The 27,076-nt window shown below is 36.4% G+C and overlaps 1 protein-coding gene and 1 long non-coding RNA gene across 8 annotated transcripts in view; one reads left to right on the forward strand and one right to left on the reverse strand.

The window, feature by feature from the left end:
- Positions 1-15,404, reverse strand: RER1 (retention in endoplasmic reticulum sorting receptor 1). 3 transcript variants are annotated; one of them, XM_054222397.1, is made up of 7 exons: positions 15,066-15,382; positions 4,530-4,556; positions 3,813-3,917; positions 2,734-2,833; positions 2,187-2,265; positions 1,947-2,082; positions 1-1,063 (listed from the first exon to the last, which is right to left on the reverse strand). In XM_054222397.1, exons 1-7 carry the CDS (start codon positions 15,279-15,281, stop codon positions 974-976), a joined length of 753 nt encoding a protein of 250 aa, XP_054078372.1. In that variant the 5' UTR covers positions 15,282-15,382; the 3' UTR covers positions 1-973. The 3 variants fall into 3 exon arrangements, with proteins under 3 accessions (XP_054078372.1, XP_054078373.1, XP_054078374.1); XM_054222398.1 differs by lacking the exon at positions 15,066-15,382 and adding an exon at positions 7,584-7,648 and having other exon boundaries at positions 4,471-4,556; XM_054222399.1 differs by lacking the exon at positions 1-1,063 and having other exon boundaries at positions 1,970-2,107; positions 15,066-15,404.
- The window catches only part of LOC128918325 (uncharacterized), a 46,988-nt gene continuing 27,620 nt past the window's right edge, over positions 7,709-27,076 (forward strand). The window contains exons 1-5 of one of the 5 annotated variants that reach the window (XR_008469502.1): positions 7,712-7,848; positions 8,813-8,908; positions 16,071-16,167; positions 18,530-18,700; positions 20,595-20,702. This is a non-coding gene — a long non-coding RNA (uncharacterized LOC128918325). Of the gene's footprint in view, positions 7,849-8,812; positions 8,909-16,070; positions 16,168-18,529; positions 18,701-20,594; positions 20,703-27,076 lie in introns of all 5 variants that reach the window. The other 4 variants (XR_008469500.1, XR_008469501.1, XR_008469498.1 and 1 more) reach the window with 4 other exon arrangements.

Genomic DNA, 27,076 nt, shown 5'->3' on the forward strand with positions numbered 1-27,076 from the left:
TAAAGGGGGACACTGTCTTTTAATAAATTTTGGAATTAAAAAGTCACTTAATAAAACTGCAGTTGTATCACATGAAAAAGTTTACATGCAGGTCATTTATCTCTCTTTTTTTTTTCCCCATAGAAAATGAAAAGCTGTGTTAAAACCCACACGGTTTGTCTGCTGTGACCACTTTGGGTATATTCTGAAAAGGCTGCATAAAGTCAGCTTAAATTAATGAAGAAACCCTTAAGTATGAAAGAAACTCCAACTAATAACAATTAAAATATATATTTTTATAATTCCAGGTCCTCAAAGGAAATTGTGATAGAGTTTGAGCACAGTTTTGAGTGATCATGAGAGAGTCCAATTTTAGCATCTGCTAAGAGATGTAATGGTGAAACTGGCATTAAAACCCAACACAAATGACTTGCTTTAGAAGCTATATGAGTATTTTTTTCTTACTCCTATATATATTTGGTTGGTTAAACTCAGTAATACCATGCATTTAGGAAACTGGCTTAAGTTCTGCATCTATTTAGGTCTACTGAATTTTTCTATGAAAATAGCACACAGCCATGAAGCAGAAAACAGCATCATGTGTGCCATCTTACATTTTTCCTCCATATACGTGCACAGCACTTCAGGGTCATACTGAGCAAGAGAACTATGTAAAAATATCCAACTCTAAGCCATTAATCTCTCCAGTGCAATGGATCTTGAACAAAATACATTATCCCAAATCCATGGGATTATCCAAAGTTTCTCCAACTTCTTACAAAAGATAATAAACTCAATGCAATTTGGTTAGAATGCCAGTTTCTTCAAGAAACTGATATTTCAGATAAAAATAGCGAGATCCTCTTAAAATGAAAATTCAACTGCTTTGTCACCACTCAATCATTTTTTTATGAAGAAAAAAGGCATTGTTACAATGGCTCAAAATCGTTCCTTTAGTTAGAAGTAGAATTGGTCAACAGGTTGATTGCATCTTCTAGCTAGCAAAGGTCTTTCCCACATCTTCTTTCCCTTTGTATTTCCTCTTGCCGTGTGTGAAGGGTATATATCTGTACTTTATCATGTGCTGTAAAGAGAAAAGATCAATTTTTGAGGCAAGAAACTTACATATTTACAAAAATGTTTTATAATACACATTGCAAATTATAAAGTCCTCTAGAAAGGCAGTTCTTCAGTATTGTGAAGGTAATGAAACAGCTGATCATGCAACAGTATTGATTATAAGATTGGGTGTGCCCAATCTTACAAATCTCAAATTTGGGTATATCAAACAACTTATACAGTGCAGTGACGATTACTGATTGTGAGATCACAGGAAACTGGAGAGAGCACACAGGTGTTAATTCTTTACTACCCTTTAATCTTTAATTTACAACTTTGAATAACAGTACCTATGCAAAATTCTGCATGTCTGGGGGAAAAAAATGGTTCTTTTTTTAAAATGCCAACAAACCATGAGTAATTTGTTAAAAATGGCCTGAATGGCTTGCCTATGTTCTTTGTCCCCTTCTCTCCATCTACTTTCTCACACCAACTTGTCAGAACTTCCCTTTTCACCCATCAGAAATCCTGCAAGACCTCCTCCTTAAAAATAGCCAGTTAACTGAAGAAAGGAAGCGGATGAGAAATTGTAAGACTCATCCTGCATAAAAACCAGATACTGAATTCTAAGAGCAAAACCTTTTGAAAGCAAGCATAAGGTTTTGTAATATAATGTAGGAAGACTTCTTTTACCAAGTATTTTTGTTTTCCATTGTCTATATTTGCTCAAAGTTGCAAATATGCAGGACTTGAACTAATGTTCAAGTGTTAGTTGTTCAAGTTCCTCTATTAAAAGAAGTGCGTGCAATACATTTAACACCTCTGAAGTGCTCAACTGGATGGACAGTTTGGAACAATACTGTAAATTCTGACATCACAGGAGCTACTATCTATTCTTGGCAACTTACCTTGATTTGCCTCTTCATCGTGATACAAAATAGCATAATGAAGTACATCACAAGGATTGGCCAAAAAACAGGAACATTGAAAGCCTCAAAGAACGTACATGCCATAGCAACCAGGATTCCTTTAGTGGCAGAGTGCCTTCAAAATAATATTAACAATTAATCTTTCAACACCGGCAACCGCTAATTTGATGCAGATATTTATATTTTTCAAAAACAGCATGGGCAGATGGATCCACTCACCAGAATTTAAACTCTGGGAGCCTTCTAATGAAAGGCCGAAATTCTTCATTTTGCCTTGTAGGTAAGGAAGGACCATCATCTGAAAAAGAAAAAGCCAACAGGAAAAACACTCCAAACCACAAACCCCCTCACATTTATTTTCCACACTATTCAGACTCCAGATTTTTTTTTCACTTTTTACCTTAAAAAAAAAAAACACAAAGAAAAAGGAAAACCTTCACTGTTACACATAGATTCCAGTTACAGTGGCTGTTTTTAGTGTAACTTAACATTGATTTCCCAAAAGAAAACAGGTAACAGAAATGAGTGCCAGGTCACTTGAGTTACTATGGGGAGAACTTCAGTCACATAAACCTTTCAAAACATAGAAAACAAAATATGGAATATGTTTAAGTCCAGAAAAAAAAAAGACAGATTTTATAGTAACTCCTGATTTCAAGTTGTATAGATTTTTTGCAAGTCTAAAAATACAATGTCATGCTGAAATCACACATTTTTACACTACTCAATAACTCAAAGTTATTGCAAAATGAACTATTCACCATACCTGAATCTTCCATTAAAGAGGGGTCTACCTTTGGCGATAAGAAAGCTATGAAGAGATTTAGATGGTAGATTCCCAAGGCATATGTCACAATGTACCAACCCTGAAGCAGGGAGGGAAAAAGAGCTAAGATTAAAGTCTTCCTGAAAAACATTTTCAGATACTTATTTTTCAACAAGGCTAAACAACCTGGTTTTTTGTTTCCTTTGTAAGTGCTCTTCTACATCCTCACATTAGCACAAAATTTTTCTGGACTTGTTAAATGAAATATTAAAATTTCTCACTATAGAAAATAAGCATTCTGACTCTATGAAAAGATGAAAGCACCTTTATGAATCTATTTCTTTTATTTGTATACTGACAGATAACAAATGTAACAATTTCCATTTAAAGCTACCTAAATATTGACTGAACTTACTGCAATACACAATATAGATAAAAAAATAATCTATTCGCCTTTTTAAGCCACGTTTTCTAAGGCATACTACTGTAAACCTAATATATTAATCAAAACAAGCCTTAGAACATGACAACAGTGTAAATCCCTCATCTATCAACAGATTTAATATGAAAGCTTTGCAGGCTTCAGTCTCCTAAATGTTCCTATTACTACCACCTGCACAGCTTTCACATTCAATCTGTAATCTTCGGGTTTTGGGAATAACTGACCTGCAGCGATAAAAATGCCGAAAAAGCAAATTCTTTATGGTTTGCATGACAGAAGGTAACCATTGGCTCCTGAACATGTTCTAACATAGCTTTAAAAATAAGAGTAAAAACTTAATTGCAACTGAGTTTTCAGAGGTTTATTATATAATTTCATCAGAACCAATGGAGTATTTCCACTTTTTGTTGCCATCAGATTAATATCCTCAAGCAGTCACACATTCTCCATTCTGAAGCAGTAAGTTTAACACCAAAAAGATGCGTTCTTACTTCAGACTAATTTACCTTCTACTGTGTGTGATGTGACACCATCTGTAATTCCGAAGTAATACCATACTTCAAAAACATTCAACACAAAAAACAGAACAGTAATGAAACTGAAACTACTTTAGCAATAAATCCATTTTTTTTTTTACCTGCAGTAAATAAACTCTAATCATGTAGATAAAACTCAGACCCAAAGTTACAATCCATCGCACTGCAGTATATGGAGTAGATTTGTCTAACCAGGACTGGTAGATCTAGGAAGAAATATAAAGTGTACATGTGTAAAATACATGATGCACAATGAATATTGTTTGTTACAGGATAGTATTAGAAATAGTAGGCATTTGTGAAGAGTATTTCGAGAAGGAGAGTAACATGAAACATTTATATCCTTTATAACAAATAATTAAACATAAACATACAAGCATTTGAAAAGGTCTGTATTTTTACAAAGGCAAAAAAACATAATTTCTTAATGCTTGGGGCATTGTAAAGCAATTTAAATTTTCAATATTTTATGCAGGTTTATTTTCCTTAAGATGAATCTGACATGAAATCCAAAGTCACTCCTCTTTTTTGACAACAACATATATTTTCACTGTGCAATGTCACATATACACACATTAAATATTCCATTAAGCTATGTATTATAATATTAATATCTGTTGCCTATTTTCAAAAGGCTTCAAAAGAAATCTTTTGTATAGATTTTAGTATTTCAACAACTGATCCAAAACCTAATGAGTTTAAGAAGTTTCATTGAGACCTGCTTCTAATAGAGTCAGAAAAACTCTACAGAAAACCAACCTGTCCAAGTCTTGAGAAAAATCTATAGACCACAGAAGGCTTTCCATGCACAGACTCACCAATACTGTCCCCTTCTGACATGGTTGCTGTGGAAACAAAACATGATACATAGGTAACATTTAAAACAAAAATCTAAGCTCAGTGAAGCTTTACGGCACATTATCTGAACCAGCATTTACATATGATACTCTTTCGGATTGCCTTGTTTGAAACATTATTTTTAATTCTTAAAGAGAGGACGTTTATTCCAAAAGATGCTAATTTCCCAAAGATACTAATTTCCAAAAGATATTGTGAACAAAGCAAAGAACAGTATATTTTACAAAGGCAAGACAGGACTCAATCCATTTTAGGGAGGGGAAAAAAGGTCCATACAGAAATGCAGGAATGAGCCTTATTAGACATCTTCACCTTGATAAGGCAAGAGTTATAACATCTAAGCACTGAGATACGAACTGCAGCACCACCCTCCTGTCACCTCAGTTTCTAGAGGCAAAGAACAAAACTAAAATAAATATTTTTTTAAAAGCTGCTTAGGATTTTTAATTATTGAGTAACTAGATAGTGAAGAAGTTTAAGTTCAGGACTCTGTACACCAGTGGTTACAGACGAAAACTCTACCGTAAGTACCTAAACCAAATCACTGCCCACTGCTAGAAATATTCAATGAGTTTATCTATCTCTTGAACTCAAAAAGCTTAGCAGTCACAGAAAAGTTTTACGCATGAGCAAAACTGTATAGTAAAAGGGCCATGGTTCTGAAGTCAAGTAAAAAAAAACGAAGGGAATTATTTTTTAGTACATGCTTCTGCTACCAATTTAAGATCTTTATTTTTCTTTTCAGTTAAGCTCAACTAAGTTTTACAGTTCACTTCAAGATATAAAGCAAACAAAATAAAACAGATCCTCAACAGAAACATTTTTGCCACATCACCAAAAGCAATCCCTGACTTTACTTCCTGGAGTCCCCATCTGTGGGTGGGACTACATAACTCTGGGATAGTGGGAGTACTTTCAGCTCTATATTAATATCTCAAGAGCCTCAGATGATAATAAAGATATATGAAATACCACTAAATGAGAAAAGTGTAAGTTATCTTAAATATTGCAATACAGAAAATAATTTGAGACCGAGGACAATCCGGGGAGGCACAGAACCTTGAAGTTGTACATTTCTTTCTGTAAACATCTGAAAACTACATCCTATGGAATAATTAGTAAGTAGAAAAAGGGAGCCCTGTTCCACTTCAAGGGATAAGGGGATTCATTATGAGGCTTCAGGAGCTTCAGTCCACTTTGATTCAAGCTATAGCTAAAAAAAAAAAAATCAAATAGAAACTCATACAATATAGATATGGACTTTTTCATTACAGGCAAAAGGAAGTAATTATTATTCTCCCCATTCACTGCACTGCAGAAGGAAGAAGTTACTCAGCATTATTAGCTGAGCATAATTTTGTGCTTTATTTTGAGGTTTTTTTTGAAATGTCCTGAAGTATAAAACCATAACAAAAATATATTCAATCTATTGATCAGATAGAAATTCTCTGAAGATCACAAACATAAAAACTCCCATGTTCTCAAAATTAATTTTACAGAGACATCCATAGCGATATGGGCTATAAGTAGACCTAACATTACAATCTTTTAAATGTTAACCTATGCAGATCAAGTGAAGATTCACATATCTAAGGCTACTGATGGCTTTATGACGGAGTAGGCAATTGTCTTGGTGTAAAAAATTACACTGTATGTGATTACGTACGAGACCAAGAAATACAACCAACGCTGTCTGTTTTACTGAAAAGAAACCTCTCACTGGCTCAGTTTAAGTAGCATAGACTGAAGTATATCACGTGACATAGTTTAGAATTTAGGTTAATATTTTTTATCACATTAAAACATTTTCATAAAGAACATCTGTAATTAGACTATTATCAAGAAAAGCAGTCATTGGCATTGCTTTGAAGGTAGTTTACAGTTAAGAACCCTAGTCAGATCTTATTGGTTTAAGGGAATAATTAAATCTAAACAGTAGCAAACCCTCTTTCATAAGTAACATAAGACTTTACTATTCAGCATAACGAGTTACGATAACCCTTCAGCCACTTCAGTAAAGCCAATAATTAGAAAGATATACAAAGATTAATATAACAATTGAATAGTTTGCTACTAGCAGAATACAGACTGGTACTAAAACTAAACCATATTAAAACGTTTTTCTCTGCTGAAAAATACCAAGTAGGCAAATGTATGACCTTCAACAATTATGCCTTTTACCACAATTGTTATGGTAACATCATTACAAATACCACTGCATCGCCAAGTTCTTAAAAAAGACAGGACCTGGGGCTGTAAAGACATATTAACTTAAGCCTCACTTCATTACATACAAAGACGTACAGAATTTTTAGACAACTCTCTGATCACGATCATTCTTAAATTTAAAACAGAAATGAAGCACATAACTAGCAAAAACACCTTCCTGCTCATGCAAGTTTCCTTATCTCGCAGTGGAAACGCCTTTGAAGAGCAACACACTAAAGCAATTTATCAACAACAGGGTGAATGGACAACCACAGGAAAATAATCCGTTCGTTGTGCAAACTGGTTTTTAACTCTAAAAAAGGCGCTGTTTGATTTTATCCATTACAACGGCGGCCTGGCCTGTCGGAAACTGGCGGCTGCCTCAGCAGCAGCAGCTGCCCGGCCCCTGGGGGCTCTCCGCACCCCGAGCGCGGCCCCAGAGAAACGCGGGGGGCCTGAGGCAACGCTGTGGGGACACTCAGAGCGCAGGAGAACGGCGCTGTATCGGCACAGAGACCAAACGGAGAGGACCCGAGCGAGGCCCGCTGAGGTGAGGAGGGCCTGTGAAGGGCTTTAGAGCAAACAGCACCTTAACGAGAGGGAACACGGGTCCCCCGGCAGCGGCCCCGGCGGAGCAGCTAGGCCGCGGGTACGGCAGCGGCGGCCAAGCCCGCAGAAGCTCCCGGAGGGGCCCTTCCCGACCGGGAACTGTCACCGCCTCCGCCCACCAGCCCAGAGGCACAAGCTCCCACCCCAGCCGCCCTCAGCCCCGTCCGGGTCGCCGACGCGGGGCTCCGTCTACTCACAGACACCCAAGCCGGGTTCTTCCTTCCGTTCCCCCTCCCCCCAGCTTCCACAGAACCGAGTGTGGCGTCACCGGCGGGGAGAAATCCGCTTCCGCTTCCGGAGCGCCGCCATTTTCTCTGCCCGCCCCGCCTGTGGTAACGAGCCTTCCCTGGGGCGGGCCCGCCTCAGCCCGGCCCTGCGCCTGAGGGCGAGGACGAGTCTCCTCCTCCTGCTGCTGCCGAATCCGGCCTCTCGTGAGGATAAAGCTCCGGTGTTGAGGCGAATGTAAATACAAATGCTTTTCCTCGATGGGTTTGGTGTGTTTTCTGTGGCAGCGTTCCTGGTTTATGCAGGGGCAGTGCAATTGCTAACGCTTCAGCTTCTGCCGCTCTCTGCGTTGTCTGGAACGCTTCTAGTGGTGCCTTTAGGTATTTAGGAGCCCAGGTTCCCGTTACAATGTAAAGTAAATATAAATAGTAAGCAAAGTAATATACTTATCTTCACGTAATTGTTTATACTGAGACTTTAAAATAGGTATCCCTGAGTAAAGTTAGCACTCTTACTTTTGTATTACTAGTTGTTTAATATTCAGCCTAGTCTTTCTGTATTGTTTAAATAATTTCAGTTGTCTTCTCTCTTTGTGTGCTGGGCAGGGCTGTGCGTAGGGCCCTCAAGTAGGGCTTGTTGGAAGAAATGGGGTCTGCGGGGTCTGCTCAGGGCCTGGGCCTGAGGAGCAGGAATGTATTGAGCTTCCAACAGTCCTCTTAGTTTCCTCTTTTTCTTTTGAAAAATAGTTTCACTTGTAGATCTTAAGCTCTTTGTATGCTATAAGACAGAATAAGAAGGCAAATGGATCCTTCCTTTTTACACAATATAGTAAGTGGTCATTACCTGTAAAACTGGGACAGATGTAGAGCTTACAGACTGCTGTGAAAGTCAGGTCCTTGACTTCAAGAATTTTAACAATTGTGGTTCTATTCTGTTCTGTTAGAGCCAATAGGGAAAAACTTGATTTAGTGGTTTTAGGATTTCTGCGTTGTATATACTTTGTAAATCCTTTCAGCTGGGGTCAGTGTTTAGATGCTAAGACAGTAAGTCTTAAGTCTAAAGTGTGTGAACATGCTAACAATACATATGTATAAATTTAATCATGTAAAGGAGAAAAATAGAGAAAGTTTTGACTTGAGTTGAAAACAGAGGTGCAAATTTGTCTGTTAAAAGGGATTGGAAGTACTGTTTTATTTTCCAGGTCAGGACAGGCTGTTCTTTAAAGATGGAAGTTACTATGAAGGCAAGTTTGTTAATGGAGAAACTGTGGGGAATGGATTTCAATACTAGGCATCAGGTGAGCCTGTAACTATTACATACCCTTTAAAAAAAAGAAAAAAAACTCATTAAAATCTGATACATAAATACATATCATAAGCATCCAAACTGATTTAGTTCAAGTTGGCAGTCTTTCATGGTGTTTATTGAAGAGTTGTAGTTTTCGGATTTTCTTGTTGGCCTCACAATTTAGGCTGAGTTAACTTTCAGTCACCTCAGAAAGTTAATCAAATGTGTTACTGGTAGAAACCAGAAATACGTATGATCAGTTTTTGATAACAGTCTCAGTCCTTCAGAGATGCACACATATGCAGACTTGTGCTTGTATGAAGCGCTCCACAAGCTCAGGTTATAATAGCTTCTCACTTCTTGAGACATTGAAGACAGATACTTTATATATATATATTTGTGTGCACGGGCCTGCACACACAGTTTTATACCACTGGGTGACTCTCTAGCATTTGTTTTAAGACTGGATTAGTAAATTCTTCAGGCTTACACTTGTTCAGTAACTGGTCTGTCTCTAGGGTTGTAAGCATTTAGTATGATAATTAAGTTTATGCTAGATATGTGCTCAAAAGTGACAAGGTACTTTAGCCAAAAAAAAATCCTGATAGTACTGACAACAGTATTTTGTTGGTTGAGCTACTATTTATATTATGCAGAAAACAAAAGACAACAACTTAATGCAACTGTTTACTCAGCATGTACTGCTTTCAAGTTATATAATTTAACATAAAACAATAAAAACATATCAATACTTTTTTTCAGGCAAAATAGTAGGTTAAATTTCTTTTTTAACTTATTACCAGGTTAAAAAAGAGCTAACCAGCCTCCTGAAAAGGATCTAAGACATACCTGTGACCTAACCTTACAAGTGAATGATTTAGCCACGTGTTTCTACACTTCTGATTTCTTTCAGTGTGCTGTTTGTAGAGCCGTTCCCCTGAGTGGTGGTAGTATATTATTCTCCTTTCTGTCTTTCTGCCCCGAACACTGTCTCAGATCTTAAGTCTTCTACGGTTCTGTTGTTCTCTGACAAAATTTATAGTATCCCTGGTCACTTTGTGTATTTCAGATTAGAAAGCTAACAATAATGTACTTTGAGAATAATAATCATGACCTTAATGGATATAAAATTTTCAGTACTGCTTGTTTTTTCAGCAGCTGGTTTTGACATAGTGCAAGTAACTAGCAGAATCTACCACCTGCTTTAATGATCTGTTTTTGTCAATGAAAAATTGACAAAAACTATGTGACCGGTTAGCCATTGGGCTTGTGTACACAGTATTTATTAAGTTTATACCAGTACATTCTGGACAGATATGGTAATAGATCAGTATGCTCTGAAGTCCAAAAAAAAAAAAAAATCAAGGTACAACTCCAGCAAAACATGCGCCTACGTAATATGGAAGTAAACAGGAAATATGTGAAAACTAATTAGAAGAATTATGTATGGGCAGAGCAGGGGATACAAACCCAGTCATAACGCAAATGGTAAGACTTGGTTCTGCGCCCAAAAAAGGGCAAGTTACTACAAAACTCAAATTACAGGTCTAGAAATTCTGTCTGCTTTGTCCACATAAACTTTTGCGCATGAGATCTGGAAGTTTGTTTCATATGGTTGGATAGCTTGGTGAATATTAAACTTTATTGCTAATCAGTTAGTGTACCCATACTTTGTACAAATAGTTCTATGCTTGTAAACTGTGCGTAACTGTAGGGATTTTGAAAAAATCTGATTTATATTTTTTTCCTTTAGTGAAACAGTACCTTGGACATACTGAAGTAATCTGCTAGAACAAGAAGAACATGGGCAAATATTTCAGGCTCTAGGGTATTGTTCTAGCATTACTTCTATGTGGTACAGGATAGATTGAATAATGGCATGAATATTGAATTTGTCTGTTTTACCTTTTCAGTTTTAACTGTAGGCTAGATTTTTAGATCAAGCTTTTGCAAGTGATAAATTTTTAGCATGTGGATTCAGCCAGTTAATAGCATATTGTAGTCTGTGAACCTTCAGAGATTCAGGTCAATTTATGTCCAGTAAACAAGCAATAATTATAACTATGTCAATAGAGGAGTCCAATAATAACAAATAACTCTAATTCATCTACTGCTTAAATGTAAAATTAAGCATTTAAAAATTGGGTAAAAATGCTGTCAAGAGATGCTAGATAGAAATTATAACTGAACACTAGGGAACATAAAACAACACCCCTGAAAGCTGCTGATTTGAATAAATAAACAAATAAAACCCCAGTGACCTGTGGTGGCCTGTCTGGTTTTAGTGCATTTGTATGTGCACGCATTTGAGAATGAAAGAAAACAATGAAGTTTGTGGAGGTTAAGGAAGTAAAAGACTCATTTTCTTCATGAAAGTGTTTCTGTTCTGTGATTTCTCATTTCTGGCTGCTGCAAAAGTCCCAGTAAGCAGATGCTGTGTTCCATTCTGTCCCCGTTGCTACTTCTTCATATGTTTTGGCTGTGTTTAGTTTGTCTTCTTTCCCAGAGGAAGGCCTGCTGTTTGATACACCTGTTAACCACACTAAACAGGTGGCAAGCCTTATGGGCTTCTTCACCTGCAGGCTTTTGTTCTCCTGCCCTCCCCCTAGAATCCATTTGAGTTACCTGTTTGTAAGAGTTATAGTTGTTTCAGTTCTGATGCAAATATTTAAACTATTGGAATTTCAGTTTTTCAGAATTATACTGCATACTAGATGATAATACAAATTTTGAAGATGCAATAAATCTTCCCAAATCTTGATTATAATTACAATATAATGATATATATGGTATAAAAATATAAATAAAGCTATTGTGGATATAAAGACTGTGAATGAGTCTCCCTACTAGTAAATGCTGAGCTCTACTATTTTAATTGCTTGTGGATAGGACCACAGACTACTGCATCACTCATAGCTCTAGTAATTTTTAGAAATTACTGTGTCCCGGGAGTGGCCTGGAAGTGTGCTGAACATGTTTCTGAATGCGTAATCTGTATATTTAATTGCCTTCTTGAGTGGTTTTTAGTGATCTTAAGCTGATACATGGTTCTGATGCTTGATAATAAGATGTGCTAAGAAGACAGTGGGAAGATGTAATTAGCAGTCTTCATGTAAGAATAAAGACCAGTAAAGGTGGGGAGGAAAAAAAAGGCAAACCAAATCTCAACCAAACTGCTATTTCTGTAGTTTATCTAGATTTTGCCATAATATACAGCATTTTACACTGAGGATTTGTTGAAAGACTGGTATTACGGTAGTCTGTCTTGCTAAAGAGAAACACTGTTGAAGGCTTTCCTGACTCAGCCTAACAGAGAAATCATCAGGGCTTTGCTTGTTACCTTCACTTCAGAAGATGGATTTTGAAAGACCTTCAGAGAAGGATAAAGTAAGGTTTTGATGAAAACTATCAAACTAGAAAGAAACCCATGAAAAAAAATGATTGTGGAAGAAACTTCTCTTTAAAGTGGGTACTGAAGTGCCTGCAGAATTTCAGGTTTTGGTCTTATTCCAAAGTGCACGCTGATTTGATGATAAGGTAGTCTGTCAGATCACACAAGTTACTATATAAAAAATGCCAGCAAAACATTATTCTCAAATATGTATTGATTTAAAATTATATTAATACTTTATATTTATTTCCTTATTCAAGGATCAAAAGCATTGAAAAGTTGTTGTCTTTTTATGTGTATTAAGCCCGTGTGTTTTCTTTTATTAAAACTATTTGAGTGTCAAGAACTTTCTGAAATGTACAGACCTCTTTGAAGTTTGAGGGGGAAATAAAACCTCGTGTGTGTATTGACATAAACTGATTTACATTTGAAACTATAGTTCTTGAAATAGATGTATATTCTCCCAAGTTCTTGAAACAGGCCATATAGAATGAACTATCTGAACGTGTTCAGCCTGGTAAGTAGTCGAGATATGGGAGAATTAATTCTGTGTATTTAAATATGGATGTGTTCGTCTAAATTAGTGTCAACTGAGGCTGTATGCTGTAATGCCAAAGACTTTTACAAAGGAAAGCATGGTTCCGTCATTACTCGAATCTGTTAAGTAATTTTAACATGATATTTAAGATCAGGCACATGCAAATAAGTTTGATGAATGGTTGAAGCTAAACAATGAAAATGATTGATAAAAGCCTAAATTAGAGCATGTGGAAATCATATACTGGTAGAGGCAGGCAAAATTGAATTTGAAATAAACAGAATTAATTGCAATAAGAAGTGTAGTAGCCACTGACTGAAAAATGGAAACCTCATCAATTAACTGGAAATCGCTTCCTGAAATAAAAACGAAGTGGTAAGTACTTATGACCTATTTACCACATCTATTTGTATATTCATAAACAAATGTCCATCAAAGTTAGTATTTGAAAAATCCTGCTTAGTAAGAAACTATCCCTAGTAAAGCTACATGCGAATTTCTGTAGTTAATTCACTACTGCTCAGCTGTTTTCTTAGAACGAGTTGTTTTGAAGTTGTCACCCAGGATGAATAAATTCCGATCTCTCAGGTTTTTTAAACACAAAATGAGTTGTGCTAACCTATTTAAGTAGCTGTTGAAAAACTGAATTAATATGATAATATGACCTTGTGAAATTATTACTGTTCATGTACTAAATGTTCTTATTTACTACCTGTAACATTTAATTGTTGTTTAAATAAATTCCATATAAACATATTTACTTTAGAGTTTAGAAACAATCCACAATTACATTGTGCAGTTACCAGAATAAATTCTTTATTACTGATTTTTAGGATAGGAGGATTTCTGTGGTTGATGCCCAGCTGATGATAAACAACTTTGCCTTCATCAGTTACTTTTCTTCATGAATTTCTTTTTCTGTTTTGGCCTCTATTAGTAGATCGCAATGTCTTTGTGTCTACTGCATTGTATGTCTCTGAATCATGGAAAATACAGGACCTTACTGAAACTCAAGGGTTTTGTTTTATAGCAGAATTTCCTGTTCCAGTTTAAAAAAAACAACAACAAACACAAATGAGAAAAAACCCACAGCATAATACAGCCCATCACTGGAAGCTTGGAGCTTTTTCTTTTTCTCCATTTCCTGCTCCCCTTTGTGTACTAACTGGTAGCTCTTTTTCTGGAGGCCCCTATGTTGCTCTGGTTGTTCACGCCTTTGTTTCGCTGCATAAATGTGTGATGTATAGATAGTGCTTATGTGGACGTCAGCATTTCCAAACCTTGCATGTGTTGCATTGCTAAGCAACTTTTAGCAACACTTATCTCTCATCCTTATGCCATCTGGAAAAGAGGATTAGACAAGGAAATGTGCCAGAGAGAGACAAAGGCAAATCTAAGAAAGAGGTGGCTTAATTACTTAAGAGAATGAGTGACATTAATAGTAGGCAATCATAAGAATTGATTGAAAGCAAGCACAATGCCTTTACAGGTAGTGATAAGGAAGTACTGAGAAAGGTTGCATATTTTATATCCCCCATCCTTTTTGCTTCCCTAGAGGAAGCAGGACACAGCTGAATCCTATTGCGTGTTTGCATACAGTGATGCAAGATGAAAGCCCCTATGATTTGAGTACAATTCCAGTTACAGTGAGTTTTTTCTAGACCTTCTTCCAGTTTTCTACTGAGAAGTATGTAGGAGTATGACTAGCTGACTACTGTTTTAAAGGTCTCTTCTACAAGGCAGAGAAGATTGTGAAAATGCCAGTGGAGCTTGAAGCTTGCGTACATTAGTTACCAACAATAGTGCTGTCCCTGGGATAACTGCTGAAGATAGCATCATGTGCTTTAATGTGATGGAAGGAATAGACCAAAGCAAGCAGTATCAGAAGGATATTTCCAAAGAACTGCTTTCTCTTTGCTTTTATATTCTAGCTTACATCTCTAATTGCTAAAGGTGTAAACAAAGTGATGAACTTTAGCCACTATATCCATCTGGAGTTTCAGCTGGGTTCGCACACCTTTTAGAATTATAGTAGCATTTTATTTGGTACCTCTGCTGTTATCACATGAAAAGCCAGTTATCCAACTTAATAGAAGAATGATCACTTTGGATTTTAAATGTTCTTATTTTCTAGTTCCCTAGGTACTCTAACATTGAAAGAAAGTTGTCTGATAGCTAAACAGGAATTAGTACTGCGTAAAACAAGTGACGTATTTGTTACGGAGTTGTTTTACTTACCATACCTGGACTTTTGACTGTTCTTGGATCGTTGCCTGATAATTTCCTTATCAGTTTCAATTGTAAACTCTTCCAACAATACGGGAACAATTCAAAATAATATTCAGTGCCAGCTCTGTGCTTCAAGATGACTTTTACATGTATGTTGGAATAAAAGCGCATACTACCATATACAATACTATACTTTCTTCTCGCATCTGAAACTGAAACCAACATTCCTGATTGTGACCTTCCCTGTCCTGTCAGCAAATACCTGTGAAATGTCTAACAAATTTTCCTATCCTCCTGTAGTATAGGACCACAAAGAGGAATCTGTTGACTCTGCTGTCAGTTAATGTTAGCAAAATTGTGGCTGTGAACTAATAATCTCAAGATTATACTATATTGAGTAGGAAAGGGTACACTTGAAAAACTGCACGTTCATCATGATGTAATATTAAATTGCATGATTACGTGTGCAAGTTTAATGTTGCTAGAAACTTTAATTGGCTCATACCTAAGCTTCTGTTGTATTTGGCTTTGCAGCCTTAGGAATCTTTAAACTTTTATTTTATGGAAAGGGTATATCTTGGGTGAAACGCAGTCCAGATTTAACTGAAGCTTTTTGGAATTGAGTTTGGTACACTATTTCACTCTTCACAATCTTTAAAAAGCAAAATAATGTGTGATTCTGTATGTGACAAAGCAGTTATTCATTCTTGCCATGTAATTTAATGCGATGTAATATATGAACTGAAGGACCTCACATAATAGTATCCCACAGTAACAAACCTTGAGCAAAAACTGTTTGATTCTCCCCCCTTTCTCCTTTAGAGGAGTGCCACATAATCCTTGGTTGTTGTGTGGTCTCCTATTCAACTTTTCACACAAATGTTGGAAGGGTATTTATAAAAAGCCTTGAGGACCACCCACTTCGCTATTGAAAATTGGCTGAAATAATCCCTTCTTTGTAATTTAGCTGTGGTGTTGTCGAAATTTAAAATCCGTGTGTATTTCTGTTTAAAGGGGCAGTGGAGAAATGACGTATTCAATGAATGGGGTGCTATAGTTAATTGTTCTGGTGACATCTGTGATGGACTGTGGATCAATGGCTTCCCTGCTGGTACGTACATTCATTATGCTCTCCAGTTATTAACAAGTCTTTGACATAATGCTTCGGTTGTCCCTCTTTTGATTAATATGATCTGACTATAGTGTTTAGCATCCTCTGAGTACTCGGTTCTCCTAGAATGCATAGTTCTGTGGAGCAAGGGGGACAGCTATTTGACTGAGACCCTTCCTGAAGGAAGGGAGCTGTTCATTCAAATCAAACGCGGAACTACTGTGAGGTATCGAATGTTCTTGTAATGGATTTTTCTTTTTGTGATGAGGGAGAGGTTTTTGGTTTTAATAATGTGGATTTATAATTTTAAAGGGAAAGTATTTTTGAATTAAAAAGTTGGAAAGATAGCAAAAGAAACAAACTGTGTGTGCATGCACGGTATGCATAAGAGAATAATCCCAGTTAGTTTAAACTTTGTCACTGGAAATAGTAAAGAATTATTCAGCAGGTTTTAATTTGTTAAGCACAGAGCAGAAATGAATCCCATCATAATGCAAAGGTATAGACTCAATGGCTTAATAGAAAGCTTTTCTAATCCAGTTGACTTCTGCATGAGGGGACTGTTAACACAGAATATTGTAGTTCCAGCTTGAGTGCTGCTGGTCAAGAGATCCTCATAAGTAGATTTTTGTATTGCCTTACTCAAATATGAATGTATCGCCTCAAAGGAAATTATCAGAAAACCTCAAAATACAGCATATATGCATGTAGTCTTGGTGTCAAGCAGTAAAACACAGAATGGAACTCAGAAGAACAGATCTGTGCAGCAGCCCATTTTAAGAATATTTGCATGTCAGAATCTCTACTGTAGGATGTTAACACCCTAAAATGAAATATTTAATTAAAAAATCAAAATAATATAATTCACCTCATTGATTTATTTCTATCTTTAATATTGGACATACTTGTAATGCTAGTTCATATTTTCAGAACCCAGAATGAAAACGTTTATTTGTGGAAGCATTTCCTCTAAAGGAATAAGTTTTTGTAGGTTTCGTAAGACTCACAGTAAAGCGCTTCTTTAATCCAGTCAAAGTTGGTAGTAATCAAAATTCATAGCTATGTTCAAACCCTATAAAATATTGTGATGGTCTGTTTCATGATTAGTTAGCAGATGTTAACTTTAACAGGCCTTTTTTTCTGGCACTGTAAGCTGAACAATAAGGAATTGAATAGGTCTTGAAGAAATCTCTACACAATCATGGAAGTATTCTCTTCAGATTACTATAAGGATATATTTGAAGAGGGAAAATTTGTTCCACTCCTGTTCATTGGGTACTTAGAAGACTTAATTTTCCCTTTTCTCAGCAGTGCAATCACTTACATTCTGTATTAAGAAAGCATGATATTCCTGTTTATAGCTAAAACCTAATTGTTTTTTAAATCTTCTTAAAATGCATTTTTGTGGAAGTTAAGGTTATTCACAGGACTTCAGTTTAAAATAAATGTCTAGATAAGTAGTTCAGGTAGAATGATAGCTTGGCTTTTGTGAAGAAACTGATCGTTAAACGGAGTGAATGTATATCATCTTTCCATCTGTTTGGGAAGACAAGCTCATTTTAGTGTCGTGGGTGTCCAAGTACAGATGATACCGTTTGCTCTTTGCGAGACATTCACCTTCACAAGGGTTGGAGACTCTGGATGTCGTGGGCAGCATTTTAACTATATGTGTTTGCTAGCTTTCCATTGGAACTTTGCAACAGACTTATCTACCAAAGCTTCAAGTGATTTTTACTTTTATAAGTGAACTGTTTAGTTGTTGAGCAGCATTTGTATTTATCTTGAACATATGATTGCTTTCAATTTTACGGTGGTTATGTCAGGAGAGAGTCAAGATCGTGATTATTTCCTTCACTTTCTCCCATTCTCTGAAACAACAATAGTGAGAGAATAAATTTTACAGGGGACTAATGCAAGAACCTGCTGTTCTGAGTCCACCATTCTTAAATAAGCAACATAAAGATAAAATTATGAGCAAAAAATTTTATTCTTCATGGATTTTTCCCTCTGAATAATATTTTAACTGAAGTAACTGTTAATGCTGACCTGAAAAGGTTTTGAGAATGGGCTGGCTGTATGGGTGGCCTCTGACAGAAGAGGCCAGGGAGTGCCCTGTGCTGGACCAGCTGGTTCCAGCTGCCTCCACAACAGACCTGCTGCTGGCCGAAGCTGTGCCTGTCAGCAGAGCTGGTGGCACAAACATATTTCAGAAGGGGTAAAACACAGCACAACAGTGAGGAATGGGGCGGGGAGGGGGGGGGGGGGCGGGGGAGTGTGAGAAACAATCCTGTGGAGACCAAGGTGAGAAAAGGAGGAGGGTGGAGGAGGTTCACCAGATGTCAAAGCAGGTATTTCTTCGCAGACTGTAGAAGTTTTGGAAGAAACCATGATGTAGCAGGCATTTCTGAGCAGCTTGTGAAGAGGACCACAGCAGAACAGATATTCACACTGCAGCCCATGGAGGACCCCATGCCAGAGCAGGTGGATATTTCCTGAAGGAACTGCAGCCCATGGAAAGCCCGTGCAGGAGCAGGTTCTCTTGACAGGAACTGTGTCGCATGGACACACACACCCACCTATTCCTCATCCCCCTCACCACTTTGGGAGGAGGTAGAGCAGTTGGGAATGAGGGAGTGAATTTGAGCCTGTGAAAAAAGGGTGTGAGATAGAGGGAAAGATGTTTTAATTTATCTTTTCCTCACTATCCAAGCCTATCTTTATTTGCAATATATAATTTTCCCTGAGTCTGTTTTGCCTGTGGTGGTAATCGGTAAACAATCTTGCTGTCTTTATCTTGACCGTGAGCCTTTTCATCTTATTTTCTTCCCACTGTCCTACTGAGGAGAGGGAGTGAGAGAGCAATTGGGTGGGCATCTGGCAGCCAGACAAGGTCAACCCACCACAAATGCTGTGAAAGATACAACAAATAAAGCTACAATGGATTATTCCATTCAGTTGATTCTGATGTGGTTGATATTTTCATTCACCTGAGTCATAATTTTTAACATTCTTTTGAAGTTTAACCTTAGTCATCATCATCAGCCGTTGACTTTCCACTGTTTAATGCTGCTGACCAAAATAGAGAGTTCTATTGCCTCTTTGAGTAAGAAGTACAATAAGTGCTTTCTACTCTGACTTAAAAACTTTAACTGAACTTGTAACATTGTGACATAGTAACAGTAAGAGATAGTTAATATATAATAGTGACATACTAGCTATTTATTTATTGGTCTCTTGATGATCAGCTGTGAATAGCTGTGGTCTGGAGATCTGGGCTGGCATTAGAAGCCACCAAATCCCATCAAGTTCTGCAACCAACATTTGAGTTAATTGAAGAAACTGAGAGGAAAACTGTTAACTCCTGTGTACGTAGTGTGGGGGAGAGCAGAGTTCATTATATGTTTTCCTGAATTAGTATGTGTATGCAGTAATCTAAAACTGGGTACATAGTATGCCAACTCCATAAATTGCAGCAAATATGCAAGTGTTATATCCTAAAAATAGTTTCAAATACCTTTTTTTTAATGTGCTGAATTGTTTTTGTCATTGTCAAATATACTTGTAATATTCAGCCTTTAAAAAGTGCAAGTTGTTTACCATCTTCCCCTGCCCCCAACTGGTGGCTTCCAATGATGCAATGAAGAATTCTCTAATCAAGGAAATACAGCAAGCTCTGCCTTCAAAAAACAGGACCATAAAAATCATCTTCCTAAATACTGATTTGCAATCCTAAATTAATAATTTATTTCTGAAGTATTGATAAATCCACTAAAGTCCCTGGAAACTGCTGAATGTGTTAGTACTTCTAAGAAGCCAAGAACCTTTAAATCTCCTTGAAATTTCTTTTAAAAATCTCACCTGGCATGTGGTTTCTCTGTGTATTTTTATAGCAACAATTTCCTTTTTTTTTTTTCCCCTATCAAGGATAATAGCTGATGTCAGAACTGTAAATACTCAACAATAATTATTTGAAGTACAGTACCAGATGAAATAGAATCTACAGTGAAATTTTTCTCTAAAGCTGTGAAACTTGATTCTTTGTTTATTTGGGAAGTCACTGCTTTGAGATTGTGCAGCACTTTAACAGAAGTTGGAAAACACAAGGAGTAAACTAAAAGAATTATATATCCCTATTTGTCAACTGTATCTCCAGTTTGACAAAATCTGATAGACTTCAGTTGTTGGAGAGGTAGTTCTCAATATTATTCTTAATGTATGTTTTCTGCTGCATGCCCAGCTGTAAACGTTCTTAATGGCTCTCATGGTGAATTTATTCTTATATGTGGACCTAATTAAGGTTTTAAAACCTATCAGCACAAACAAAAATGTCAAAACTATTTTCTTTCACTGGATTTGAGTGTATAAGTTATCTTGAAATATGTTGCATCTGGAAACTGGGAACTAAAATGTACTGTTTCTGTTGTTAGGAATTCTGGATTTGCACTGGCTGATTTACTAGTCCCTAAGGGAGACAGAGCTGGAATCTGGATCTGACACGCTATATGGAGCAGGAGATGTTTGAAGCAGCCAGCATGGTAAGTAAAGATGATGGATTAGTTGAATGCTCAACTTTTTAGCTAACTGAAAAATGAAAAAGTATCTTTGCATAGCAGTGAAATAACTTGAGAGTGTAAGAAACTGCCTTTGCAATACAAAGAGAAAGTTCTTAAGTGATTTTTTTTTTAGCACAGTGCTGAATTACTCATAATAAATGGAATCAATGTCATAAAATTATTTTGTTTCTATTTTATAAGAGAAATCTGTCCCTCCTAGGTTTCTTTTCAGTTATATTAATCAGGGAAAATATACTGGTGTGCATTGAGGTGAAAAGGGTTCAAGTATAATTTCTACAGTCTTAATTAATTTACTAAGAATGAAATAAGGCCTAAAATTTGAATCTGGAGTCCAGATTTTATATCCTTCACTAATGTTTAGCTCTGATTTGGCTTATTATATTAAGATTCTAAAGATGGTGGATTTGGGTTCAGTTATTTACATTGTGAGATTTGAAACATTGGAATTGACAGAGTTTTACTCTGTATCCATAACACTAGAAGATGTAACACTTGATTCCCTAATAGCATCAAAGAGGTTTAAGAAAAAAGCACAAAATACTGCTGGCCACGTAATAAAATCGGAAGAGTTGGTGATTTTGATTTGAAGTTTCAAATGTGATGCTTTTTGAGGGGGCTTTTTGACGACTTGGTAGCTGGGACTGCAAAGGTAACTGTCCTAGCAATGCATTACTTTGTGAAATGCATGAAAACCAAGCCATTGCTTTTGCAGTCCCTGTGCAAATCCTGTCTGTGACTCATGCAATTTAATCAATTAGAAATAAAATCTCTTGTGACTCTCTGGATGGGATACCATATGTTGCAACAGAAAAAGAGCACTTTTAGAGGAGGCATTTCAGTGGTTTTGGAAAGATGGCATTGCGGAGAAAATGTAGAAAATGTGTTTTGTTTTAAATATCAGGTCTTCAAAACAAAACCAGTAGTTCTTTTACATAGTTCACTGGGCTAAAGATAGATTTGGGGATTCAAGGCATCCTGTTGTTACAGGCAGTGAACCAGAGTTTTCTAGTCTTAGTGTCACACCTTGGGCATGCATGTTTCTGTGCATGTGCACATCCACTTGTGCTAGTTGATCCATGTTGCTGTATCCTGTGGCAAGGGTGCTCTCTACTAAAACAATGCAGGTTGATTTCTGTGTGTTTATAAACTTGAAATCTTTGGTATAATTATGTATATGAGTAATCAGCCTTCTATGAAAGGAAGAAGGATTATAAGCTCAGGTGCTTTTGATCACATGTGAGGTCAGAGGAAGCAAATCTGGACCTTTAGGACATGGTATTTTTCATTTCTATTCTTTCTTATTCACATATTCATTCTTATTCACAGGTCGCGTTCGCCCAAAGCTACCCTACACATGCCTGTTTGTCATGGTCTTTTAATGTGACAATTATTTCTTGGGACACAGAATTTTAGTCTGTTTTCAAATGTCCCTCAATCACAAACGTTTTCTGTACTTGGGGCTCAGTGATTAGAAAATGTCAGCTGCAGCAGAGTATTGAGGACCCCACTACTCTTTTGTCTGAATTGTATTTAGGATAGTGTTGTCTTTCTGAGTGTTCATGGCAGATAAACAGTGGGACTCTGCAGAGTTAACTGATCGTCATTGATTTCGGTGAACAGCTTGTGTGTTTGGTCAAGGACATTGGAATAATTGGTAATGGAAGGCAAGCTAGATGAAGTGAGGCAGAGGTGGTAGAAAGAGTGGGAAATGATGCCTAGGAGACTAGAAGAAAGGAAGTAGGGAAGAAAGAGAAAAATGAAGGACATTTGAAGAGCTACTGAAATATTCTTTTCTCTGGCCATTGCTCTACTGATTGCTCTTCTGATTCTCATCTCTGTGTTTGAAGAAAAAGGTTGGCTAACTCTTAAAATACCTTGAGTAGCAGAATAACTGCTGTTGATGGATAAATGATGAGATCCTCAAAGCTTTCATGCATCACTGCCTATAGTATGGATATAATCATGCAATGATGCAGAATCGTCCAGTTTTTACCCAGTATTGATGAGCTGTCAGTGAAAGAGTTCCAGGAGGTTTTGTTGCTTAGTAATAATATATATGTAGCTATTGTTTAAATATGGATGTTTTTCCATATTTCAAATAGATAGTGAGATCCACACCCGTGAAAGATGCATTGGATGTAATTTGACAGGAAAGCCTCTTTAGTTACTATTTAGTAACATAAATCTTATGCTTAGAAATTAGTTTCTAGTAGTTCCGTGATGATGGCCAAGCAAGTAAGCTTGTTATCAATACAGCTCTTTGTGGTGTGGTTTTCTTTTTTCCTTACTACTAGTGATGTATTTTTGCAACGTTTTTGTTTCAGTATTAATTATTTTCCAGGACTCTTCTTAGAAAAGATAATAATGACTGCTTAATGTAGGATTAGATACATTACTAAATGGACTTAGAGTAGCAATGTTATCTTAGTTATTTCAGTTTGCTACAGTAATGGAAGCAATGCGTGCATGTTGGAAAATGTTCTTCTCTGTATTCTTGATGTTATTACAAGACATCACAGTGTAATAAAGAAACAAATCTCTAGGCACCGATAACAGTGACATAATGTTGCTAGTTGTCCAGATTGTTGTAATCCCTCTGTTTTACATTTGCTTCATATCATCACATTTCTGCTGCATCAGCTAAAATATTTTTCATATTTCTGGGTTGAAGATCGTTATTGTGCTACATGTCTTAAATTTAGGGGAATTTACAAGACCAAGACCTGGTTTTCAATTGAAACCAGGGCTAGGAATGTACAGAGCTTTCATATTAAGCCGTCTCAAATGTATCATTGGTTCATTGTTTAGAAGATTGAAGCTGTAAAAAATGGAAGTTTTGGCTCCTACTGTGTTTAGGTTGCAAGTGCTTAGCCTTAAGTATTCTGCCATCTAATTCAAGTTTATCGCTATTTGATACTTTTTCTTCCTTCACCCACTAACTCCCTTGAGTTCCACTAAAAGTATATCTAATTGAGATACTTTTTTGAAGGTTCATTATGGATGAATTGATTCCCTTCTTATTTTACCATTGTGAGTATTCAACTAATAATGTTGGATTTGAATGAGGAACCAAACACTCTTGGGTGAAGTAGTAACTGATAATTTTAGTTGGTCGTTTAAGCAGAAAGATCATAATTCAGATAGACCTACATTAAAATTACTAGCTAAACAGGATACAAGACAAACAAGACTGGATTTCCAAGATTGGAGCACATGGAGTTGTAGGCAGTTTGTTTATCAAAAAAGGTAACAAAAAAGAGCTAGTCTTCACATCATAATGTCATAGCTCTAAGCTCAACTTAATTCAGGAACTGCACCAGATGACACATAGACTGTCATAGTTACCATAACAACTGACTCACCACTTGTATTTCCAAGAGAATATCTTAAAAGGCAATGTAATAGGTCAGTTACATGCATACTAGTACTGTTTTCAGTAAAAAGGCATGAAACGTGTTCCATAGGCGGCATGAATGATTTAATTTTTTTATCCTCCTTACACAAGTAAGGTTTTGATATCAGAAATAAGATTATGCTTTGTAGATGATAATGTCCATTACTGGAAGCAACAGCAAGTATGTATGTTTAAAAACAAAAAACCCCAACTCTGAATACTTGGCTTCTAATCATATTAGAGAATACTCTGTCTGGACAGCTGACCAGACAGAATCTGCATTAAACAATGGAATAACGACACTATCAGGTGCCTCTTATTTTATTTTTTTTTTAAAGACAGTGATATTTTTTTTTTAATCATGAAGCCTCAGAACAGTCTTTTTATATTTTGTGATTCACTGTTGAGGACCTGATTCTGCTCATGTTTGAAGTCAATAGGAGTTCTGCCTTTGACATCTGTGTTTGCATGATCAAGCTTTAACATGATTTATTTTATATTTTGTCAGCTTCTCTGAGCTAACTTCAAAGCCCCCTTCCCCATCCATGTTTCCTACTTCTCCACTGAAGCCCTTAGTGCTAAAACTCTTGACATCATCAATAGAGGTAGCCTGAGGATCATTAGAGACTTCTTTGAAGACTTGGTAGTAATTTCCACTACAGACAAATATTCTGCTGAAAAAAAGGTTTTGACTCTACCCCCTCTTTCCTGCGGGCACTGATAAATAAAGAATTTCTGCAAAATTAGATTATTTTAAATCTGTCATTTTGTATGTTCTCCTGGGTGGGGGCAAGGGGAAACTACAGCTATAATTAGATTTCTCCCTATGTTATTATTTAGTTTTGTTATTTTCTGGCCTGCATATAGGCTAGCAGTTTCTGCTTCTTTTAGGCGGTAGATATTTATTGTAATTTTGATCATTTTATCTGGAATTTTATGTGAACCCATCACTGTAGTAATCACCATATTTCAAAAGTAAAGAAGCCTGATTTTACATATGGCATAGAAAAAGAAATATTAGGTTTGGAGCTCATGTAAATGAGAGTCACCTAAGGAGAAATAATTTTTCATTAGGAACAATATGTAAATTTAATATCTAAATTTTATACAATAACTTTATTTTCTTAACAGCTTCAGTTCTCTTAAAGGTCTGAAAAGACGCTCATTTGGGTATATTAACAAGAACCTGTTAGAGCCCACAGTTAGGCATTCCACTGATGCGCGGCCCTTCCTGAGAATCACTGCTTCCCATTGATTTCTTAGTGCCACAAGGCGGTTGCTTGAAAGAACAAATTAGTCTTAGTGTACATAAGTTCTGTGAATTTAAACGTACACATTTAACTCCCTTGGGACAAGCGTCAGGACAAAAGACTCAATATAATTCCATGGCCAGAGCACACTGTCTCATGATTAGCTGTGGTATCTCAAGAGATCCCGATTGTGCTCGCCGGAGCAAAGTGTGGGTATGCAGTATTTCACTGTTCGTCTCATGAGATTTTGAAGTAATGCTAGTAACGGAATTGCAGCATCTGCCTTTTCCACTTCATAAAATGACAGCGGTTAGGTTTGTAAGTCCACAGATAGACTAATCGTAATATTTTCAAAGTTAGAAAGGAAATCTGCATTCTGAATATCTACATGTATTTTAAATCTACTACTCAAATAATAATGAAAAGATTATTTTAATGGACCTAAAAGAAAGATGTTGAATGTTTCCTCAGCTGCCTCTGTAGCAGCTGGAATAAAATGTTACTAATACTCATCCCAGATCTTTGCTGTATTGCCAGGGTTTTCTGTAAACACTTTAAAAAAAAAAAAAAAGAGCAGGGGGTAGGAGGGGGCATCAGAAGCACTGTTATAAGTACTCTTAGAAATTACCATGTTTATTTTGAGTCTATTTGCTCTATGTGCACAGTAATATTGACAAATTAGAGGGATACTTTACATAACAAAACTATGTGCAAAATTTTAAAAAGTAATACTAGAAGGGAAAAGTTATAGCGTTACCCTGCATGTTTGACAAGAACAGGTATAGGGGTACACTGACTTTGCTGTTTACAACCGTACAGACTCTGAAACTAGAACCAAGTTTTGTGAGCCCCATACAGGTGTCTCTAATGTCATGCTTTTAGGTGTTTTAAGTATCTGTTTTATTTGCTCTCTTTTCTCACTTCTCTATTTTCTCACTTTCCTCTGCTGGAAAAATGTGTTGTTTCCAGATGTTAAAACAATTATTGTGTATGTCCCTAAAAGTAGGAATAGATATAATATCACCACTATTCATAATTATTTTTTTGGTTTTGAGGAGGAAAAAGACTGAGTGAACCTGTTCTATTGACAGACGACCTAACAGATGATGAAAGGGAAAAAAGAATGCTAAAGCTGGGAACTTCAGTTGACCGATAATGTTGGAGAAAAAATGCAGTTCAAAAAAAAAAAAGGCAAACTATGGTCATCATTCAACTTTTTTTTTTTTTTAGCCCATGTGAAACTCTATTGCTCACCCCTACAGTACCCAACCCCCCCTCTTTTTTCCATAAGGATTTTGTAGTTAGGAGGTTGCTTCTCATCTGTGGGGTTTGTAATCTTAATTAAAGTATTAATTTATTCATTAATATTCATTAAAATAAGTATGCTCTAATATTAGGAAATCTTTGTGGGGGGAAAAAAAAGGAAGTGAAGTCCTGTATGTACAGCTGTGTACTAGAATGTGTATAAAAGTTGGTAACCTGGTTCACCTTTTAGACAAATGTTAGTACACTGGTAGCCTTACAGAAATATATCTAAAAGGAATTATCAAAAGCATCTTACAGTACCATGTTGAAATAGTAGCTAAATCAATTTGTTAGATTCCTCTCTATAATCTCTAATACACATCTGTAATCTCATTTCACAACAATGGGGCAACAAAGTGATGATTAACATGTTTGCTGATTTTGCA

This window comes from Rissa tridactyla, chromosome 16 (genome assembly GCF_028500815.1).
Source record: "Rissa tridactyla isolate bRisTri1 chromosome 16, bRisTri1.patW.cur.20221130, whole genome shotgun sequence".
NCBI classification, from domain to species: domain Eukaryota; kingdom Metazoa; phylum Chordata; class Aves; order Charadriiformes; family Laridae; genus Rissa; species Rissa tridactyla.